This window comes from Panthera onca, chromosome C2 (genome assembly GCF_046562875.1).
Source record: "Panthera onca isolate mPanOnc1 chromosome C2, mPanOnc1 haplotype 2, whole genome shotgun sequence".
NCBI classification, from domain to species: domain Eukaryota; kingdom Metazoa; phylum Chordata; class Mammalia; order Carnivora; family Felidae; genus Panthera; species Panthera onca.
The window spans coordinates 72,009,853-72,029,352 of NC_138347.1; the positions used below are offsets into that span (position 1 = coordinate 72,009,853).

Below are 19,500 nucleotides of genomic sequence, written 5' to 3' on the forward strand. Positions count from 1 at the left end.
CCCCCAAAAAGATACATTGAAATTCTAATCCCTGTACTCAGAATGGGACCTTATTGGGAAATACTTGTAAACATAATTGAGTTCATACTGGAGTAGGGTGGGCCCTTAATAAAGGAGAGGGACACAGAGAAGAGACAGCAATGTGAAGACAGACACAGCAGGAGAATGCCATATGGCTATGGAGGCAGAGATTGGAGTTGTGCAGCAGTAAGCCAAGGAATACCATGGACTGTCAACAACACCCAGAAACTAAAAGAAAGGCATGTAACAGATTCCCCTCTAGAGCCTTCAAGAGAACACGTTCCTGTTGACATCTTGATTTTGGGCCTTTTAGCCTCCAGAACTGTGGGAAAATAAATTTCTGTTAAGCCACCCAGTTTGTGGTACTTTGTTATGTCAACTCTTGTACATTAACAGAATTCCATTTATATGAAGTTCTGGAAAAGGCAAAATTCATCTATGGTGGGGAAAAATAAAAACACTGGTTGACTTGAGGGTAGGGGAAAGATTAACTGGAAAGGATATGACAGTACTTTCAAGGGTAATGGTAATATTCTGTATTTTTATAAGAGTTCATGTTACAAAAGGTTATACCTATGTGAACACTCAATGAAGGCACGATTAAGATTTGCACATTACAAGGGCACCTGGGTGGCTCAGTCGGTTAAGGATCCCGCTCTTGGTTTCAGCTCAGGTCATGATCTCACGGTTCATGAGTTTGAGCCCTACATCAGGCTCTGTGCTGACAGTGCAGATCCTGCTTGGGATTCTCTCTTTCCCTCTCTCTCTCTCTCTCTCTGCCTCTCCCCTGCTCTCTCTCTCTCAAAATAAATAAATGAACTTTAAAAAAAAAAAAAGACTTGCATATTATATGTAAATTAATATTAAAAGAAAAGTTATAAGCTAACATTGATCTTCAAAATATGTATGCTTACATATTTAAGAGAAAGTGAACTAAATGAAAAAAATAAAAAAGACTGACATGAATAGATGAAAGAGCTGTGACACAGTAAAATATTCTCATATCTGGTTACGGGTACATGAAAGTTCACTATAAAATGCTTTCAACTTTTCTATATGTTTAAAATCTTTCATAATAAAATGCTGAAAATAGTAAGTATACTACCAAAATTTCTTTGAGAAAAAATAAAAGGAAGAAAGACCAAATGTTGGCAAGAATGTGGTGCAACTACAACTCTCATACACTACTGGCAGGAGTATAAATTGGTAAAAGCCACTTTGGAAAACTGGCAATATCTCCTAAGGCTTACCCTACCTGTAACACCCACCAAGGGGTAGTCTTAGGCTTTACTAAACATTTAGACTCCAAAAATGACCACAGGACCACATTTGGCATCAATCTAACAACATGAGAGCAAGGAAGCCAGATATCCTTTCTCCACAGCAGCAAACATTTCTTATGGCAACAATACAGGCACAGGCTCCCCACAAGGAACATGCTCAGTTACAATGGTCACTATGCTAGTGTGTGCTAGAGCACAAAGCACAATATCCCAATCAGTATTTATAATTCCCTCCAACAGGGAAGCAATTTGTCAACTGGGGATAATTTTTCTCAGTAAGCAACGTTGCCTAGTAAACATTAACATTCTTATCCTCAGGTTTAGGGGAAACAAAACTAGAAATTTAATCAAAGGATGGATTCTCATCTAGCACGGAAAGGATTTATTTTCACTCATACTCTGTGGCTCCCGAATTCCATTCTTTTGCACTCTCCCAAAAATAAATATTAAAAAAATATGTAAGTATAAAAATATTCATGGTAGCACTATTCATAACAGCCTAAAATGCCTAATGTCAATGGACATAAAATTTTTCATTGCTTTTACCATTTAATATCTACACAACATAGTACCATACAGCAAAGAAAATAAAGAAACCCCAATCACATGGACCAATATCACCAATATAATGGTGAGCTAAAGATACAAGATTCCTTTTTGTAAAAAAAAATTTTTTAACATTTATTTATTTTTGAGAGACAGAGAGAGCATGAGCGGGGGACACAGAATTCAAAGCAGGCTCCCGGCTCTGAGCTGTTGGCACAGAGCCCGATGCAGGGCTGTAACTCACGAACACGAGATCATGACCTGAGCCAAAGTCGGATGCTTAACTGACTGAGCCACCCAGGCACCCCACAAGATACCATTTTTTAAAAGGTTCAGAAATAGGTAAAAGCAATCTACGGTGTTACACATCACAATAGTATTTACAGCAATGGTGAGCGAACAGAGACTGCAAGGGGGCCACAAGGAGGACTTAGGAGTTTTGGGAAAGTTCTAGGTCTTGACCGGAATGCTGGTTACATATACATTTTCACTTTGAAAATTCACTGAACTGCAAATTTATGATTTATATACTTTTGTATATACGTTACATTTCAAAAAAATTTACATGAAAAACAAAGAAGGATCAGCTTCCAGAACGGTAAAGTGAGGAGATCTGCAGACCTGTTTTTCAATCGGAGAAAGGTATAAATCTCTGGTCATATAAAATGCCTTGAAATTGCCCTACGAGCATACAGCAAAGAAATACTTCCAAAATTTTTACTGTATCTCAGTAAGAAAAGTGAGAATCTGTGGCACTTGAGCCATATAAGAGGGAGGCTGTGCCAAGGCAGGGCTCCCAGTCTCCCCAGCTCCTGGTGAAGAGCCACAGCAACCCTCCAGGAGGAACAAACTGCCAGCATTTATCCTTTCCAACTCACTGTTGCAGAGACTGAATTCCAGGTGAGTGGACCTGAGGGACTGTGGGCTACCTTCCTCTATCCACTTCCCACTCACAGAAGGGAAACATGACCCCAGGCACGGCAGGTAGAGAATACTAGGGCCCCATCACCCTCATCACAACTCACTCATAGGGCAAAGGTTCTAGGGCAGGCAAGCCAAGACTGGAGGCTACTATGTCTGCCTACTAGCCTATTCACAAAGAGAGAAGTAAGCCATCGTCTCTGCTTCCTGCTCTAGAGCAGTGACTCAGATTTTTGCCCAGGGAAAGAGGCAGGCCGTAAGAACCGAGAGCTCCAAAGATCTCCCTCAAAGAAAATGACTTTATATAGAAGAGAATGTGGAGAATTTCAAGCATAAGGGCATTCTTGAAAATCAAGTCAGGGGCGCCTGGGTGGCGCAGTCGGTTAAGCGTCCGACTTCAGCCAGGTCACGATCTCGCGGTCCGTGAGTTCGAGCCCCGCGTCAGGCTCTGGGCTGATGGCTCGGAGCCTGGAGCCTGTTTCCGATTCTGTGTCTCCCTCTCTCTCTGCCCCTCCCCCGTTCATGCTCTGTCTCTGTCCCAAAAATAAATAAAAAACGTTGAAAAAAAAAAAAAGAAAATCAAGTCAGTTTTAGTGGTAAAGCACTTAAGGCTGATGGAGTGCTGCCAACAAAATGGCAGAACAGGCAGTTCCAAGCTCTCATCCTTCCACAAAAACATTAAAAAACAAGCAGAAACTATCAGCGCCAATATTGTCAGAACTCTGGAAAACAATCAAAGGTTAACAGCAGCCAAGAAAATGATGAACCAAGAAAAAGGCAACTTCAAAATAGTAGGAAAGTTTTGTGGCAGTTTTACTCTCTCCCCACCTCCTCCTCAGTACAGTGGCAGTCTTGAAGAAGGAAACCCACATTCCCAGAATGGGACACTGGTCCCTGGTTCTGGAGGGGGTGCAGCAGACCCAAGGCAAGACACATGTTTGGAAGACATGTGAGAAGACTCCAAACTTTCACCTTGGGCTGATCCCTAGGCTCAGTGTAAGCCTGGCTAAGTGTTGAAGGTCCAAACTTCATCTTGGTCTGATCCCTAGGCTCAGTGTAAGCCTGGCTAAGTGCTGAAGGACCATCTTGGCACTGAGCCCATGTTCCAAGACAAAAAGGCACTTTTTTGTTTCATTTCTTTTTGTTGTTGTTGTTTAGCTCCTGAAATTCAAGGAAATCTGTCAAAACACTAACTGAGCACAAGTTAAGGCACAGAGACTTAGGTGACCACACACAAGGAGGTATAGTCCTTGCAAAAATAGTTTGGGAAAATTAGCAAACCAATGAACTGTTACAGCTTTCAACAATCAAAAAAAAAAAAAAAGGTAAACTCTGGGGAAAGGGAAGAATCTGACTTTCAGGGTCACCATACTGTAATATTCAAATGTCCAATTTTCTAAAACAAATAAACAAACAAAAAACGCAAGGCATACAAGGAAACAAGAAAGAGTATGGACGATTCATAGGAACAAAATAAATTAACAGAAACCATTCTTGGGGAAGTCCAGACATCAGACTTACTAGTTAAAAACTTTAAAACAGCCATCTTATCAACAAATGGCACTAGGAATGCTGGGTATCCACATGTAAAAAAAAATGAAATTAAACCCTTACCCTGTATCATATAAAAAAACTTAACTCAAAGCAAATTGAAGACCTAAAACTATAAAGTTCCTAGAAGAAAACAGGGAAAAAGCTCCATGATATTGAAACTTAGCAATGATTTGTTGGATATGACACCAAACCACAAACAACAAAAGCAAAAATAGACAAATAGGACTATATCAAACTACATAATCAGAGTGAAATGGCAACCTATGTAAAGGGAGAAATTTTTGCAAATCATACCTGATAAGGAGTTAACATCCAGAATAAATAAAGAACACCATCAACTCAACAACAAAAAATAAATAAACCAATTAAAAATAAACAAAGGACTAGAATAAACATCTCTCCACAGAACATATACAAATGGCCAATAAACACATGAAAAGATGTTCAACATCATCAGTCATTAGGGAAATGAAAATCAAAACCACAATGAGATAGCATCTCATACTCATTAGGATGGCTTTATCTTAAAAAAAAAAAACAACAACAAACAAACAGAAAGTTAAGAGTAATGAAGTGTTGACAAGAAGGTGGAAAAACGAGGGGAGGGATTAAAAAAAAAAAAAAAGAATGTGGAAAAACGAAAGAGTCCTTGCATACTGCTGGTGGGAATGTAAAACAGTGCAGTTGCTATGGAAAAGAGTATGGCAGTTCCTCAAAAAAATCCATATAGTTAGCATATGACCCAGCAATTCCTTTCTGGGTACATACTCAAAGGAGTTGAAAGCAAGAACTTAAAAAATATTTGTATCCAATGTTCACAGCAGCATTACTCACAACAGCCAAAAGGTAGAAGTAACCCAAGTGTCCACTGATGAATAAACAAAATGTGGTAAATACATTCAATGGAATATTATTTAGCCATAGAAAGGACTGAAATTCTAACACATGCTACAACATGGATGAACCTTGAAGACATTTAAGTGAAATAAACCAGATACAAAAGGACAAATACTTACTATGATATCTAAAATGGTCAAATTCAGAGACAGAAAGTAGAATTATGGTTAAAAGGACTGGAAGGAGAAGGAACTGGGGAGTTATTGTTTAATGGGTATGGAGTTTCAGTTTGGGAAGATGAAACTGGTCTGGAGATGGATGGTGGTGATGGTTGTAAACCAGCGTGACCGTACTTAACGGCACTGAAGTGTACACTTAAGAACAACAGGAATCGGGAGCACTTGGGTGGCTCAGCTGGTTGGGTGTCTGACTTTGGCTCAGGTCATGATCTCACAGTTGGTGAGTTTGAGCCCCACATCAGGCTTACTGCTGTCAGCCTGTCAGCGCAGAGCCCACTTCAGATCCTGTTCCCCTCTCTTGGCCCCTCCCCTGCTTGTGTTCCCTCAAAAATAAATCTTAAAAAAAAAAAAAAAAGTGGGAATTGTAAATTTTGTTATGCATACTTTACCACAATTAAAAAGACACAGATACTAAGATACCACTTCACACCTACTAGGATGGCTATTTAAAAAAACAACCAAAAAACCAGAAAATAAGTGTTGGTGAGGATGTGGAGAAATTGGAACCATTATACATTGCAGGTGGGAATGCAAAATGGCACAGCACCAGGGAAAAGTTTAGCAGTTCGTCAAAAAGCTAAACCTAGAATTAGTATATGATCCAGCACTTCCACTCCTAGGTACGTACACAAAAGAACTAGAAAGACATTCAAATACTTATACATGAATATTCATATCAGCACTACTTCAAATAGACAAAAAGTGAAAACAACTCAAATGTCCATCAGTGGATGAAGGGATAAACAAAATATAATCCATAAAATGAAAAATTATCCAGATCTAAAAAGGAATGAAATACTGATATATGTCACAACTGTGAATAACCTTGGAAACATTTAACTGAAAGAAGCCAGACACAACAGATCATATATTGTATGAATGCATTTATATGAAATATCTAGAACAAGCAAATTCATAGAGACAGAGTAAATAAAAACTGGGGGTGGAGGGGTGGGGAAGGAGAAGAATGTAGGGTTTTTGCTTAATGGTTAAAGAATCTGGGTGATGACAATGTTTATAGCAGCACTATCAACAACAGCCAAAGTATAGAAAGAGCCCAAACGTCCATTGATGGATGAATGGATAAAGAAGATGTGGTATATATACACAGTGGTGTATTACTCAGCAATCAAAAAGAATGAAATCTTGTCATTTGCAACTATGTGGATGGAACTAGAGGGTATTATGCTAAGTGAAATTAGCCAGTCAGAGAAAGACAAATATCATATGACTTCACTCATATGAGGAATTTAAGATACAAAACAGATGAACATAAGAGAAGGGAAACAAAAATAATATAAAAACAGGGAGGGGGACAAAATAGAAGAGACTCATAAATATGGAGAACAAACTGAGGGTTACTGGAGGGGTTGTGGGAGGGGGGATGGGCTAAACGGGTAAGGGGCATTAAGGAATCTAGTCCTGAAATCATTGTTGCACTAGATGCTAACTCGAATGTAAATTAAACAATAAATAAATTAGAAGAAAAAAGAATCTGGGTGATGAAAAACTGGAAACATAGTGGTGATGGTTATACACTGTGAAGACAATTTACGCCATTGACCTGTAATTTAAAATGGTTAAAATGGCAAATTTTATGCTATATATATTTTACCACAACTTTGAAAAAACTGATAATAAAATACCAAAACCACTTCACTGTACACTTTCTTTTATTAAGTGTTTATTGTCTGGGTTTTTTTGTTTTTTGTTTTGTAATCTCTACACCCAACAAGGGGCTCGAACTCATGACCTCAAGAGTTGAGAGTCACAGCCGCAATCTCTATACCCAACAAGGGGCTTGAACTCACGACCTCGAGAGTCGCACCCTCTTCCCACTGAGCCAGCCAGATGCCCCAGAACTGTACAATGTAAATGTATCAATTCTATGTGAATATCTCAATAAAGCTGTTTTAATAAAGTGTAACTACTGTTGAAAACATCATTAAAATGGCAAATTTGTTATACATATTTACCACAATAAAGGTTAACTCCCCCCAAACAAGGCAAGTACACCAGAGCACAGGCACCTTATTCAAAGCCTAGACAAGAAACTGCATGGCTTAGCACACCTAAGTGTGCTAGAGTCAAATGTTCAGCTTGGGGCACACAGCTGCTGAGTCTACAGGGTGGAGAGCTTTAAATAAAAATGACTGATCTAGATGGAACTGGTCACTGAAAGCTATTTTATTAGGTTGCATGCTTAAGAGAGGAATTAAATAAATGGAGCTGTACAGTCAAGCAGGCTAAAGAAAATACATGAAAGTAAAAGAATCAGTACTACAGCAATCCAGTACCTTCTATACTTCTCATGTTGCTGTACTGACTACTGCTGATCTGTGGATATTTATGTAACTTTCACATGACTGAAGGCTCTATGTGGGCCATTCTTGTGGGTTTGTTTGTTTCTTTGTTTTCATTTTTAACACCAATTGAACGCAGCCTGGGCATTATTACAATGAACACAATCTTGCTATCGACTTCAATCAACATTTTGGGGCCCATGAAACCCAAACCGGGGAGAAAAAAATTAGACAAATATTAGTCGGTTTCTTTTTAATCCTTTTCTCAAATGGATTAGTGGTAATTCACTTAAAGAATTTTGATGTTTCACACAACAAACACGCTGGGTTTTACTCACCGATCTCCTCTGATTCCTGCCCAGAGACTCTAAGCTTGCATTCCTTTGGATAGTGTTTTTGGATTATCTCCCACAGTTCCATGTTGACAAGAGAATTTCTTCGGGTGTGATACCGGGTCCACGAAGAGACCCGGCGGCGACAGAAAGGACAGCATAAACTTGCCTTTTCGACAGTCGATTGGAAGCAGGGATTACAGAGCGTGTGGTTACAAGGCAGTGTTATGGGCTCAATTAGGATTTCCACACAGATGCGGCACTGACATTCCGACAAGGAAGGGATGGCGTTTTGAGTCACAGCCATTTTAATATGCTAACAAGGCATATTCAGCATCAGTACCTGAAAGAGAAAGAGTCTCATTTCCGTCCCAACTACGGAGAAAGAGAATTAACAGTTTTGTGTTTAAATATTATGCCCAGCTGCGTATCAGAATTCAGAGACTGGGAACACCACACAGCGTCCCGAAATAAAAAGGCACGCTGTGATCCAGGTAAACAGTACTACCCTGGAAGGCGGCGTATTTGTCCATGTTTCAGACAAACGTCGGGTAAGGAAAGGAACGTTTTCGTCGGGAGACCTAGACATTAACCCCACCTTTGTGAGGGCTGACTGTGGGCTCCAGCTCTCCCGCGCGGCGGGAGGTGCGCCCAATTGCCCTCCTCCCTCTTACCAGCTGAGGATGCTCCCTTAGCTCAGCACAGCCAAGCCCGAGACCGCCCAGGCGCGAAGGTACGGGGCCTCAACTCCGAGGAACGCCGTTTCCGCCCAGACGCCGCGCTGCGCGGGAGTAGGACTTCCGTTTTACCGTTGCTGTGGGGGTAACACGCGAGACCCCACGTTCCAGCTTTCGTGCACCGGGAGCGGTTTCCCAGCGCTCTGAACCCACACTCCCCTTTCCTCGGTCAGCCAAAAAGCCTAATCTTTGCAGTCGTGCTGTAGCAACCCGACGAGGGCTGGTGACGTCACAACTGCTCACCCAAACGGTCCCTCCCACCCAGAGAACAGCCCTAGAGCAGACACATCTGACGTTCGGCTGGGTGGGACTTCCGGGTCCTGTGCGCGCCTCCCGCCCAGTCCCGCTCCCTTCCGCCCCGCAGAGGGTCCGCCCCTTGCGTTGCAGTCCCTTTCGCTCCAGCTGGAGCAACGACCTACCATCCCCTTGAGCTATGTGCGCCCGGAGGCTGCGGAAACCGGGAGGGTCGCGAGGTTGGTCTCTGGCAGAAAAAGGGAAACCTCAAGACAAATGAAAGACCCAACAGTAATTTTAAAAATTCTTCCCTCTTCTTTTTAAAATTTTCTCAGACTACTTGTCTGTTTCTACCTTGTACCAAGCCTCTTAGGTCGCTTTCTAGAGTTTTGAGGAAGGCATCTCGGAGGTTGATCTCCTAGAAAGATTGTGGTCAGAGAATCCGCAGATTTGCTCCAATTTAACACGCACTGACACTTCCTTCTCTAACCCACCCCTTCTTCAGTCTGAGGCCCAGAGATAGGTTGTTTTAAGATTGCCTTCCCTTCTAAGTATTGTCCAAAACCGACTTCTGTGCTCTGGGGCCGAATTATGTTTGTATATGATTACTTTGCCTAGGAAAGGAGGCAGCAGGCTAATGCCTCCAGGACTGCAAGCCTGCCCAGGGCAAGAGGCTGAGAGGGTTCGACAAGAAAATACAGAATCTAAGCAGTAGCTAAAGGAATCTGATCCGTGCTGCCCGCCACGTTCCACAGGTGTTCAAGGTCGTCTCATAACTAGTGCTGCCATTGGCCATCCAAGGCTCCTTACTAAGTGTCAACACATCGATATCCACTTCTTGGAACAAAAGATTCTACAGAAAAACAAGTGAGGGGGGGGGGGGGTCTTCAAGAATGAGGAAGAGAAAAATGTGTTCCGTTTAAAGTCAAGTCTTGCATTAGCGTGTCCATCTTCACTTCTATCCACTTTGACATTTCTATAGCGGTTTCATAAGGGCTTGGAAAACACTGCAGGGCGGCCTCGATCCTGGGGCTTAGCTGTCATGTGCATCATTTATGATATATTCCCGTATTATTAAATTTCAATCTAGAACAATCAAAATTACAAAGGAGGTAAAAAATAATATGCATTTTAAAATAAGTTTTTCCACTTTGGTATTAAGTTCTTGTGCTTATTGTATTGAATCCTACTGTATTGAATTCTATGCAAAAAGTAAATTTTGGCTAGGAAAATGAAGGGGATTAAATAGACTGATACCTGTTATCTAAGAACCAAGTCTAGAGACAGAAAATATGATGGTTGCCAAGGGCTGGGAGAGTTCTTGTTTAATGGGTACAGAGTTTGTTTTCAGATGGATGGTGGTGATGGTCGCACAAAATTATGAATGTGTATGATACACTGAACTGTACACTTAAAAACGGTTCAGATAGTAAATTCTATGTGTTTTACCACAATAAGAAAAATTTTGAAAACCAACCAAAACAAGGTCTGAGTTTTTTGAGGAAATGTTACATAGATGTGGAGAAAGAGAAAAAAAAAATCACTGTGCATGAATATAGTCTTTAAGTCTTTTGGGTTTGCTGAGGTCATTCAGGTGGCGACATGGTTTCTGGATGGAGCCAAAGCAAGGAGGTTGTAGGTCCTTGGTAGAGAGCCTTGGGAGCTTTTGTTTTGTTTTAATGAGAATTCAGAAACTTTTGTTTGTCATCCAGTTGTCCATGGTATCAACACCTTAGCCTGCAATTCCAGGCTCTCTGATAGGTCCTGTGGAATCTCCCATTATTCTCTTAAACATTAAACCATGATCTATATTCCCTGTCATCCAAATCTTGTGCTTTCAGGCCATTGTTTGAAATCATAATTCATCCTAATGAGTTACTTTGTTGCTTTGCCTACTTGAAGGATCACTTCAATGTACTTCCTCCAGGAAATACCCATAGTATTTCTCAATCACATAGTGATAACCCTCCCAAACTCACCCAATCATATATTGCCTAGTAATAGTGGTTTTTATTGTAGTCTTATTATTTAACTCTTGCACTTTGATTTTTTTGGTTATTTTTATTTTTTTAATTTTTTTTAAACATTTATTTATTTTTGAGACAGAGAGAGACAGAGCATGAATGGGGGAGGGGCAGAGAGAGAGGGAGACACAGAATGGGAAGCAGGCTCCAGGCTCTGAGCCATAAGCCCAGAGCCCGACGCGGGGCTCGAACCCATGGAGAGATGGTGACCTGAGCTGAAGTTGGACGCTTAACTGACTGAGCCACCCAAGTGCCCCTTTTTGGTTATTTTTAGAGCGAGAGCGAGCAGGGGAGCGGGCAGAGAGTGAGCGAGGGAGGGAAAATCTCAAGCATCCTCCATGATCGATCCCACAACTCCAGGATCATGACCTGAGCCAAAATCAAAAGTCAGATGCCCAACCAACTGGACTGAGCCACCCAGGCACCCCTGCATTATGATTTCTATGTTCAGGTACTTATGTCAGGTATAATGGATATATTTTATGTGCTTCTTCAGATTTCCTTGTTCTTGTCTACTTTCTGGGCCCACAGTCACAGTCCCTTGCTCTGTCTGGAGCTGAGCAGTTACATTTCTAGAGTCTCTGGCTCTTCCTATCACTTCTGGACTCCAGTGAAACACTGCACTGAACAATGCAGGCACCGGCTTCCAAATGCCTGCTGGGAGGGCTTAGATGGTGCATCCTGGAAGTATGGGCAGCAGGGTGGGGGGGGGGGGGGGGGAGGAGGTCATTCCCCATGGAACAAACTTTGACCAACTGAAAACAATAGACTAAGTGAGCATGACAGAGAAATTCCCTTTCCATCTTTCTTCCAAGGCATGGTTTCTCCAAACAATGTGTCTGGAGAAGGACAAGACTGAGGGCATTTTTTAAAAGACTTTAAGTAATCTCTACACCCAACGTGGGGCTCAAACTTACAACCTTGAGATCAAGAGTCTCATGCTCTACCAACTAAGCCAGCCAGGCACCCCAACACTGAGTGCATTTATCTACCAAGGAAGCTTCTATGTCTCATGGCCCATTTTCAAGGAGGGGTCAGCAAGGTAACATTATTTTGTATTATTTCGAATCCTCTGCCTAATTTGTATCTCCCAGGGTGCCTGGGTGGCTCAGTCCGTTAGGCGTCTGACTTCAGCTTAGGTCATAATCTCACAGTTCATGGGTTCGAGCCCCGTGTCAGGCTCTGTGCTGACAGCTCAGAGCCTGGAGCCTGCTTCAGATTCTGTGTCTTCTCTCTCTGCCCCTGCCAGCATGCTGTCCCTGTCTCTCAAAAATAAAATAAATATGGGGCGCCTAGGTGGCTCGGTTGGTTAAGCATTCGACTTCGGCTCAGGTCATGATCTCACGGTTTGTGAGTTCAAGCCCTACGTCGGTCTGTGTGCTGACAGCTCAGAGCCTGGAGTCTGCTTCAGACTCTGTCTTATTCTCTCTCTGCCCTTCCCCAACTTGTGCTCTATCTCTGTCTCTCAAAAATAAATAAGTGTAGGGGTGCCTGGGTGGCTCCGTCGGTTGAGTGTCCTACTCTGGCTCAGGTCATGATCTCCCAGTCCGTGGGTTCGAGCCCCACGTCAGGCTCTGTGCTGACAGCTCAGAGCCTGGAGCCTGTTTCAGATTCTGTATCTCCCTCTCTCTGACCCTCCCCTGTTCATGCTCTGTCTCTCCCTGTCTCAAAAATAAATAAAACATTAAAAAAATTTTTTTAAATAAATAAATAAGTGTAAAAAAAAATTAAACACTAGAAAAAAAAAGTTTGAATTTGTACCTTCCAAATAAAGCATAAGCACTCAACCTTTACCTGGAAGACAGACTCCACATTTTTAAATGTTTCTGTTAATTCACAGCATCTAGCACATGGCATTTGATGTTCAATAAATATTTTAATATATAGTCAATGTATTAGAGTTCCCTTTCTAGTGTAAAATAACTGTGGTTCTGTACCAGAGAGAAAATGTACAACATATAATATATATTAGGTGTTTGTATTGGTTTGTCTTTTAATATACTGTGCATTCATATGGTTCAAAATTCAAAATGTACAAAACAGTACATTCTTTAACAGTGAAAAGAATTCCTCCTACCTTTGACCCCTAGCCTCTTTCTTTGTTTTTTCCCTGAGACAGCCAAAGTTACCACTTTCTATCTCTCCAGAAGAAGCTTATGAAGTTTATGGGTATATTAGCTTGTATATGTGTGTGTGTAGATATTCGTTTTTGCCCTTTTTTTCCTCCACTTAACAATATATAGGAAATATTTTAAAACAACACATCTTGGTGATAGCTCTGTATCATTGTACAGTTACACAAAGAGCTTCTTCATTCTCTTACACAGAAAGTATCCATTGTATCAATTTATCATATTTTGTTTAAGGCTCCCCTCACTTTTGCTATAAAAATAGGTGTATAATAAATTGTACATACGTTTCCTACCCCCCCCCCCCATTTTTGTGAGATAAACTACTAGAAGTAGAATCCCTTGGTCATAGAGTAAAGTTAGTTTCTGGCTAATGGTATCAACTCTTTTAGGGGGGACTTTTCATTTTCAGGGGCCTTCACTGCTTTTCCCTTCTCAATGACCTGCACAGCCCTGAGCAAACCACCCTGCAAAGCCTGGTTCTTTACCATGTTAGTGATCAGGAAAGTGACATCCTTGATATACATCTGCCTCACATTAGCAACATAGTATTCTGCCTTGTTACCATATGCAATAAAGAAGGTACAAAGTGCTGTGATATCTCCTTCTTCCAGCCCACTTTCCTCCAGGACAGACTCCCAAACACCTCTAATACGCTGGTTCTTGACTTTTCGTCTTAGGACAGAGGCTAAGGTGGGAAGACCTCTCACCAGGTCTGGCAGCTTCTCAAGCACACGAGTGTGCAAGCAGATGAGTACTTCCATGACGTAGCTATATAAAATACTCAGTTCCATTGAAGTGAATCTACAAAAAATGTGGAGAGCTTTGTGAGCGGTGGAACTCTACGTACAAACATAAAATGAATTCTATTAGAATACAAACCCACTAGAAGAACCAGCTGCTGTATTTTAGAAAATACTTTAGAAATAGGGCCTGCACTATACTGGATAGCTTAGTTCTCAGGCCACTCATACTACACATTTCTCAATGGCAGGGGAGTTATGTCAGCCATCTCTGTATTAGTAAGACATTGGCAAGCAAGAGACTCTGTGATGAGATGTATATGGCAGTGCTGGCATATCAACAGGTGCTCAAATTAATCTCTTTTGAATCAATTAACCTAAGATAATACGATTTCTTCACAAGCCATGTTAGAACCATATTAAATTCAAGTTTAGAATGTCCCTTGCAAGCTCTCACAAAGCCACGAAATTCCACTGATTTCTCATTGGATACTCACTTGAGTGCCAGCACTGCTGTCCACAGTTCATCATGGGCTGCCTGGTTTGCCAAAGCCTTGCTATGATGTTCAAATTTCTGTGTCAGGCTATCCTTGGTGAAGTCCAGTTCTTTAAACTGTGCTTCTAAAACTTGGAGTTTGTGGTCTACTCTACAGGATAAAAGAATCAAGGGGCACTTTAGGTCGAGAGACAGTACTAAGGTTTTGCCTTAAGATAGGGCTCTATTACATTGTTTATAACCACTATTAATTTGGGTAGCTATCTACATTTAAGCTTACGAACAGATGTTTCCATTTGCTAATTCTCTCTAGCCATCATCCCAGTTCTTCCTTATATTGCCAAACTTCTGAATTGTCGAATTACTTGGATTATCTAACATATCATGTTTTTGTATTGAACTTTATACTTTAAATAAAGTATTTTAGGGGTGCCTGGCTGCCTGAGTCAGTGGAGCATGCGACTCTCAGTTTCAGGGCTGTGAGTTCAAGCTGCACATTGGGTATGGAGCCTACTTTAAAAAAAAAGTTTTAATTTTTAATTTATTTTTAATTTTTTTAAGTTTATTTATTTTGAGAGAGAGCACGTGTTCGCGAGAGAGTGGGGATGGGGCAGAGAGAAAGGAGAGGGAGAAAATCCTAAGCAGGCTCCATGTTGCCAGCTCAGAGCCCGACACAGGGCTTGAACTCCGAACCATGAGATCATGACCTGAGCCAAAATCAAGAGTCAGACATTTAACCAACTGAGCCACCCAGGTGCCTGCCCCCAAAAGTATTTTAAACACAAGCATTACTTTGATTCTCACAACAACCATAAGAAGCGAAGCAGTCATTTTTATTATTTTACAGATAAATCGAGTCTCACAAAGATTGAGATCTAATGTCATAGCTACTCAGTGCTGGGACCACTATTTAAAAAGGTGCCTTTCTCTATTCTGACTACCCAAATTGTATCCTACCTCACTTATATCCCCTAGCCTTTCTGCCTGGAGATCGCCCTGCCTACTTCATTTTCACAGGGACTGCCTCTATTACCTGTCACTCCTCACCTCCTGCTTTATTTTTAGAGTTAGGATTTCATGAACAAAATTGTAAACTGTTGGAGAGGGGGAATCAGAGACTATTTCTTGGACATCTTTATGCCTGTCCCCCAATACCTAGCAAAGAAAGGCCTTACACAGAAGAAAATATGTCTCATATTATCGACATCAATAATGTGAATGAGACACTGAGCCGTGTAACCCAACAAGGGCATTTGAGTAGCTCTGAACAACCTTAATCATCAGAGGGCACTGTGGCACCAGAATTATGTCAAACTGAATCACACAGAACTGGAACCACACAACTCACTTGCCTGAAGGCACCCACATTTTCATGAAAGAAGTGATACACGAATTCAGGTACCACTTCTATGTCCTCAGTGACCTGAATACTTTGTGGTTGCCCAGGTTCCGTCCTTGATCATGTTCTCTTCTTAGCGCTCAGTTTATCTCAAGGCTAATTCAGCTTCAGGTACCACCTCCTAAGCTCTAGAGCTGTATCTTTTTTTTTTTCAACGTTTATTTATTTTTGAGACAGAGAGAGACAGAGCATGAACAGGGGAGGGGCAGAGAGAGAGGGAGACACAGAATCTGAAACAGGCTGCAGGCTCTGAGCGGTCAGCACAGAGCCCGACGCAGGGCTCGAACCCATGGGCCGTGAGATCATGACCTGAGCCGAAGTCGGACGCTTAACCGACCAAGCCACCCAGGCGCCCCTCTAGAGCTGTATCTTTATGTTTTGTGCGTCTCCAAACCCAACCGTTCTAAACTGAACCTACTCACTATCCCTCTCCCTCATCTTCGGAAATTACTATGGTTAGAATTTTCTCACTGCTTTGGATATTTTACTTATATATAGATAAGGCCCACTACGAAATGTGTTTCGTAGGAGTGTAAGCCTGCGTGACCTAATATGCCAGCAATCTCTGTCTACATATGAAAACAATGTCATCTGGTGTACTGTCTGTAGCAACTTTGACACCTTTGAGACTATATTGCTTATAGGTCCTCTCTAGCTTGAACTCTAGCTTGTCAGTCAGTATAAAAGTTCACAGTTGTTAATAGCTTTTTGGAAGCCTCTCACAAAAAGGCATTCCCACACCATTTGAAATAAATGCTGAACAACATGTCTGCAAATCCAAGTCTGTTTTTTACTATAATTCCCCAGCTCAGTTAGTGACATCACCATCTATTCAAGTGCTTAAACTAGAAATTTCAGAATAATTCTTACCTTTTTTTTCTTCCTCTCCACTAATGCCTCTAAACTATACCCTCCTCTCCATCACCACTAAACCAGTTAATAACTGTCTTTCACTTTGACTTAGGATTACAGTAGCCTAACTGGATCCCTGCTTTCGATTTCTGCCACCTTGAATCCATCCTTCCAGAAATGTGATTCTAAAATACAATTCTGATCATGTGACTCAACTGATTATGTATGCTTTGTGCTGCCCTGACTTGTCCAAAGACACAGTTATAGCCAAATTGGCTATTCTCAGGAGGAAACATAAAGCCCTTAACCCTTTGCTCCCATCTTCTGCCAATCCTCTCATACCCTAGTCGGTAATTACACGAGACATCTAGAAGCTGACGGAACACAGTATGTGATTCCAGGCTTCTGCGGCCTCCATGTTCCATTATGTGTTCCATGTACTGTTTCCTCAGCCTAGAATTCCTTCCCATATTTTTTTTTCTCATAGCCTTTTACTCACACTTTAAGATCAGTTTAAATGTCCCTCTATGAGGGGCGCCTGGGTGGCTCAGTCGGTGAAGCGGCTAACTTCAGCTCAGGTCATGATCTTGCGGTCTGTGAATTCTAGTCCTGCATCGGGCTCTGTGCTGACAGCTCGAAGCCTGGAGCCTGTTTCGGATTCTGTGTCTCCCTCTCTCTGACCCTCCCCTGTTTATGCTCTGTCTCTCCCTGTCTCAAAAATAAATAAACGTTAAAAAAAAAATTAAAAAAAATAATAAATGTCCCTCTGTGAAGGGTTCCTTTTTCTGGTGTCAAAGGCAAATAAATTGATCCTCTCTTCTGTCCTCATAGCCCTTTATGAACATCACCATTACAAGGTCAATCACATTAAATTCTAAGTATTTTTGAATAATTCTCTCTATAGGCTTTGAGATCCTTGAGGATAGAAACCACATTTTACTTATTTTGTATACCTAGAATATAGCACATACATTAATTGAATGGAATTCACCTGGGAGTGTATTTTTCTTTATTGTTTACACATATATATGGAAGTTAAATATATATTTAATATATATGTTAAATGTATGTGTTTAAATATATATGTTAAATATATATAGCAAATATATATATTTTAACCTGGAAGACTTAAACCACTTTAAACAGAGACAGAATTTTAATTAGCATGTCTATACTTCTTTGCCTATTTTTATTCCTTATTCTTCTCTTACCCATCTTCCCAGAAAAGCAGACCTATGTTTGTTCCCGCCCTGTAGCCCTTAGCAACCTTTTCATTGCCTCCTTCAAGGATATCAGGGTTGTGGTTTCATTGTTCATCTTCTTAAGGCAAAATGAAAGGAAACAAAACAAGGAAAATAAAAACCTAATGGAGGGTTTTCTGCTGTCTTCCACTCAGCAACAAGCAGCAGCTTGTGTGACTATTTGATCTAAATTCTGCCTCAAAGGTCACTCAGTACAAGAAGCTTTTAATAGCTTGTACATCCAAATATAGTTTCAGAGAACTGATCTTGTGAACACAGGTGTCCTAGAACCCACTATAATGTTTGTCTTTGTAAAGTGAGCTGTAGTACATCAACATAGCACAACCATCAGATGTAATTGTGGCTCTATGTATATTCTGATAAATGTATATATCGGTATACAAATATGTACATATACTAGGATTAAATTTTATGGAAATATTACTCTCAAATTTTAACAGCTTAATTATTTAGTTATAATCTAAATGAGGTTTAAAGGGAGCCCCAGACCTTTTATGATATATCAATGCTAAAAATCTAATCGTCCTTAGAAACTAATAAATATTCATTAAGAGCTTCTAGTATTAGATTAAGTGTTGAAAATGGAAACAGACATCAAACAGGATTCCTGAATTCAACATGTTTACATTCTAATTGGGAATAAAGGACATATACTTAAAAAGAAAATGTATATAAAATGTTGTGCACTTAGTAGGTACAGACCATAAAAATCACAGATGAGAGACTAAGTCACTGAAGTCTTGGATAATTGAGAAATGCTCACACTGAAGGTAGGATTTGGGCTTAGCCTTAAAGGAAATGTAGGTGTCTGATTATCAGAGAAGAGAGAAAGGGTATTTTAAAACGAGAAATTACATGAGCAAAATCAGAGAGGCAAGGTACATGATGTGGTCAGGAAATAATGAATGGATATGCCTTAAGCAAAAGTCATGTGAGGAAAAGAAAAACAACAATTAAAAAAAAACCATAACATTTAAACTAATAAGATCCAGGTCATGGATTTACTTATTCGATGAATAATTTGTTCACTTATCTCAACAGAATTCAAATATTGTTCAAGTATTGGGCAGCCTGTGCTTTCGGGGAGGCTGGACCCCTCCCCAGTCACAAGGGGGGTGAATCTTGATTAGATTAAGTCAATCATAGTAATTTCACTATTGTTGCCATTATCATTAGTTTAGGAATAGACAGGTGGCAGAATTCTGGCCTATGAAATATGAGAGAAAGTCTACTATGGGACTTCTGAGAAAAGCTTATTTTTACTTGTTATAAAACATATAACAAAATTTACCATTTTGGGTGGGGATGGACAAATTGGGTGAAGGTAGTATACCCCCTTTTTGTACAAAAAGGTACAAACTTCTAGCTGTAAAATAAATAAGTCCTGGGGATGTAATAAGCAGCATACAGACTATAGTTAACAATATTGTATTGTATATGTGAATGTTGCTAAGAAAATAGATCTCAAAAGTTCTCATATCAAGAAGAAAGTTTGGGGTGCCTAGTTGGCTCAGTTGGAAGAGCATGTGACTCGATCTTGGGGTCGTGGGTTTGAGCCCCACGTTGGGTGTAGAGATTACTTAAATAA

At 40.7% G+C, this 19,500-nt stretch overlaps 2 protein-coding genes across 2 annotated transcripts in view; both read right to left on the bottom strand.

The window, feature by feature from the left end:
* RNF168 (ring finger protein 168) overlaps window positions 1-8,984 on the bottom strand; it is a 40,995-nt gene extending 32,011 nt beyond the window's left edge. The window contains exons 1-2 of the mRNA XM_078453097.2: window positions 8,711-8,984; window positions 8,043-8,379 (exon numbers count right to left, since the gene is read on the bottom strand). Of these exons, the coding sequence (XP_078309223.1) occupies window positions 8,043-8,343 (301 nt within the window). The 5' untranslated portion in view covers window positions 8,344-8,379; window positions 8,711-8,984. The remainder of the gene's footprint in view (window positions 1-8,042; window positions 8,380-8,710) is intronic.
* Window positions 8,985-13,004: 4,020 nt separating this feature from the next.
* On the bottom strand, window positions 13,005-18,072 carry SMCO1 (single-pass membrane protein with coiled-coil domains 1). The gene is made up of 3 exons (XM_060639634.3): window positions 17,918-18,072; window positions 14,401-14,550; window positions 13,005-13,964 (listed from the first exon to the last, which is right to left on the bottom strand). The coding sequence occupies exons 1-3, from the start codon at window positions 17,965-17,967 to the stop codon at window positions 13,520-13,522; spliced, it is 645 nt and encodes a 214-aa protein (XP_060495617.1). The 5' UTR covers window positions 17,968-18,072; the 3' UTR covers window positions 13,005-13,519.
* Between the last annotated feature and the right edge of the window lie 1,428 nt (window positions 18,073-19,500).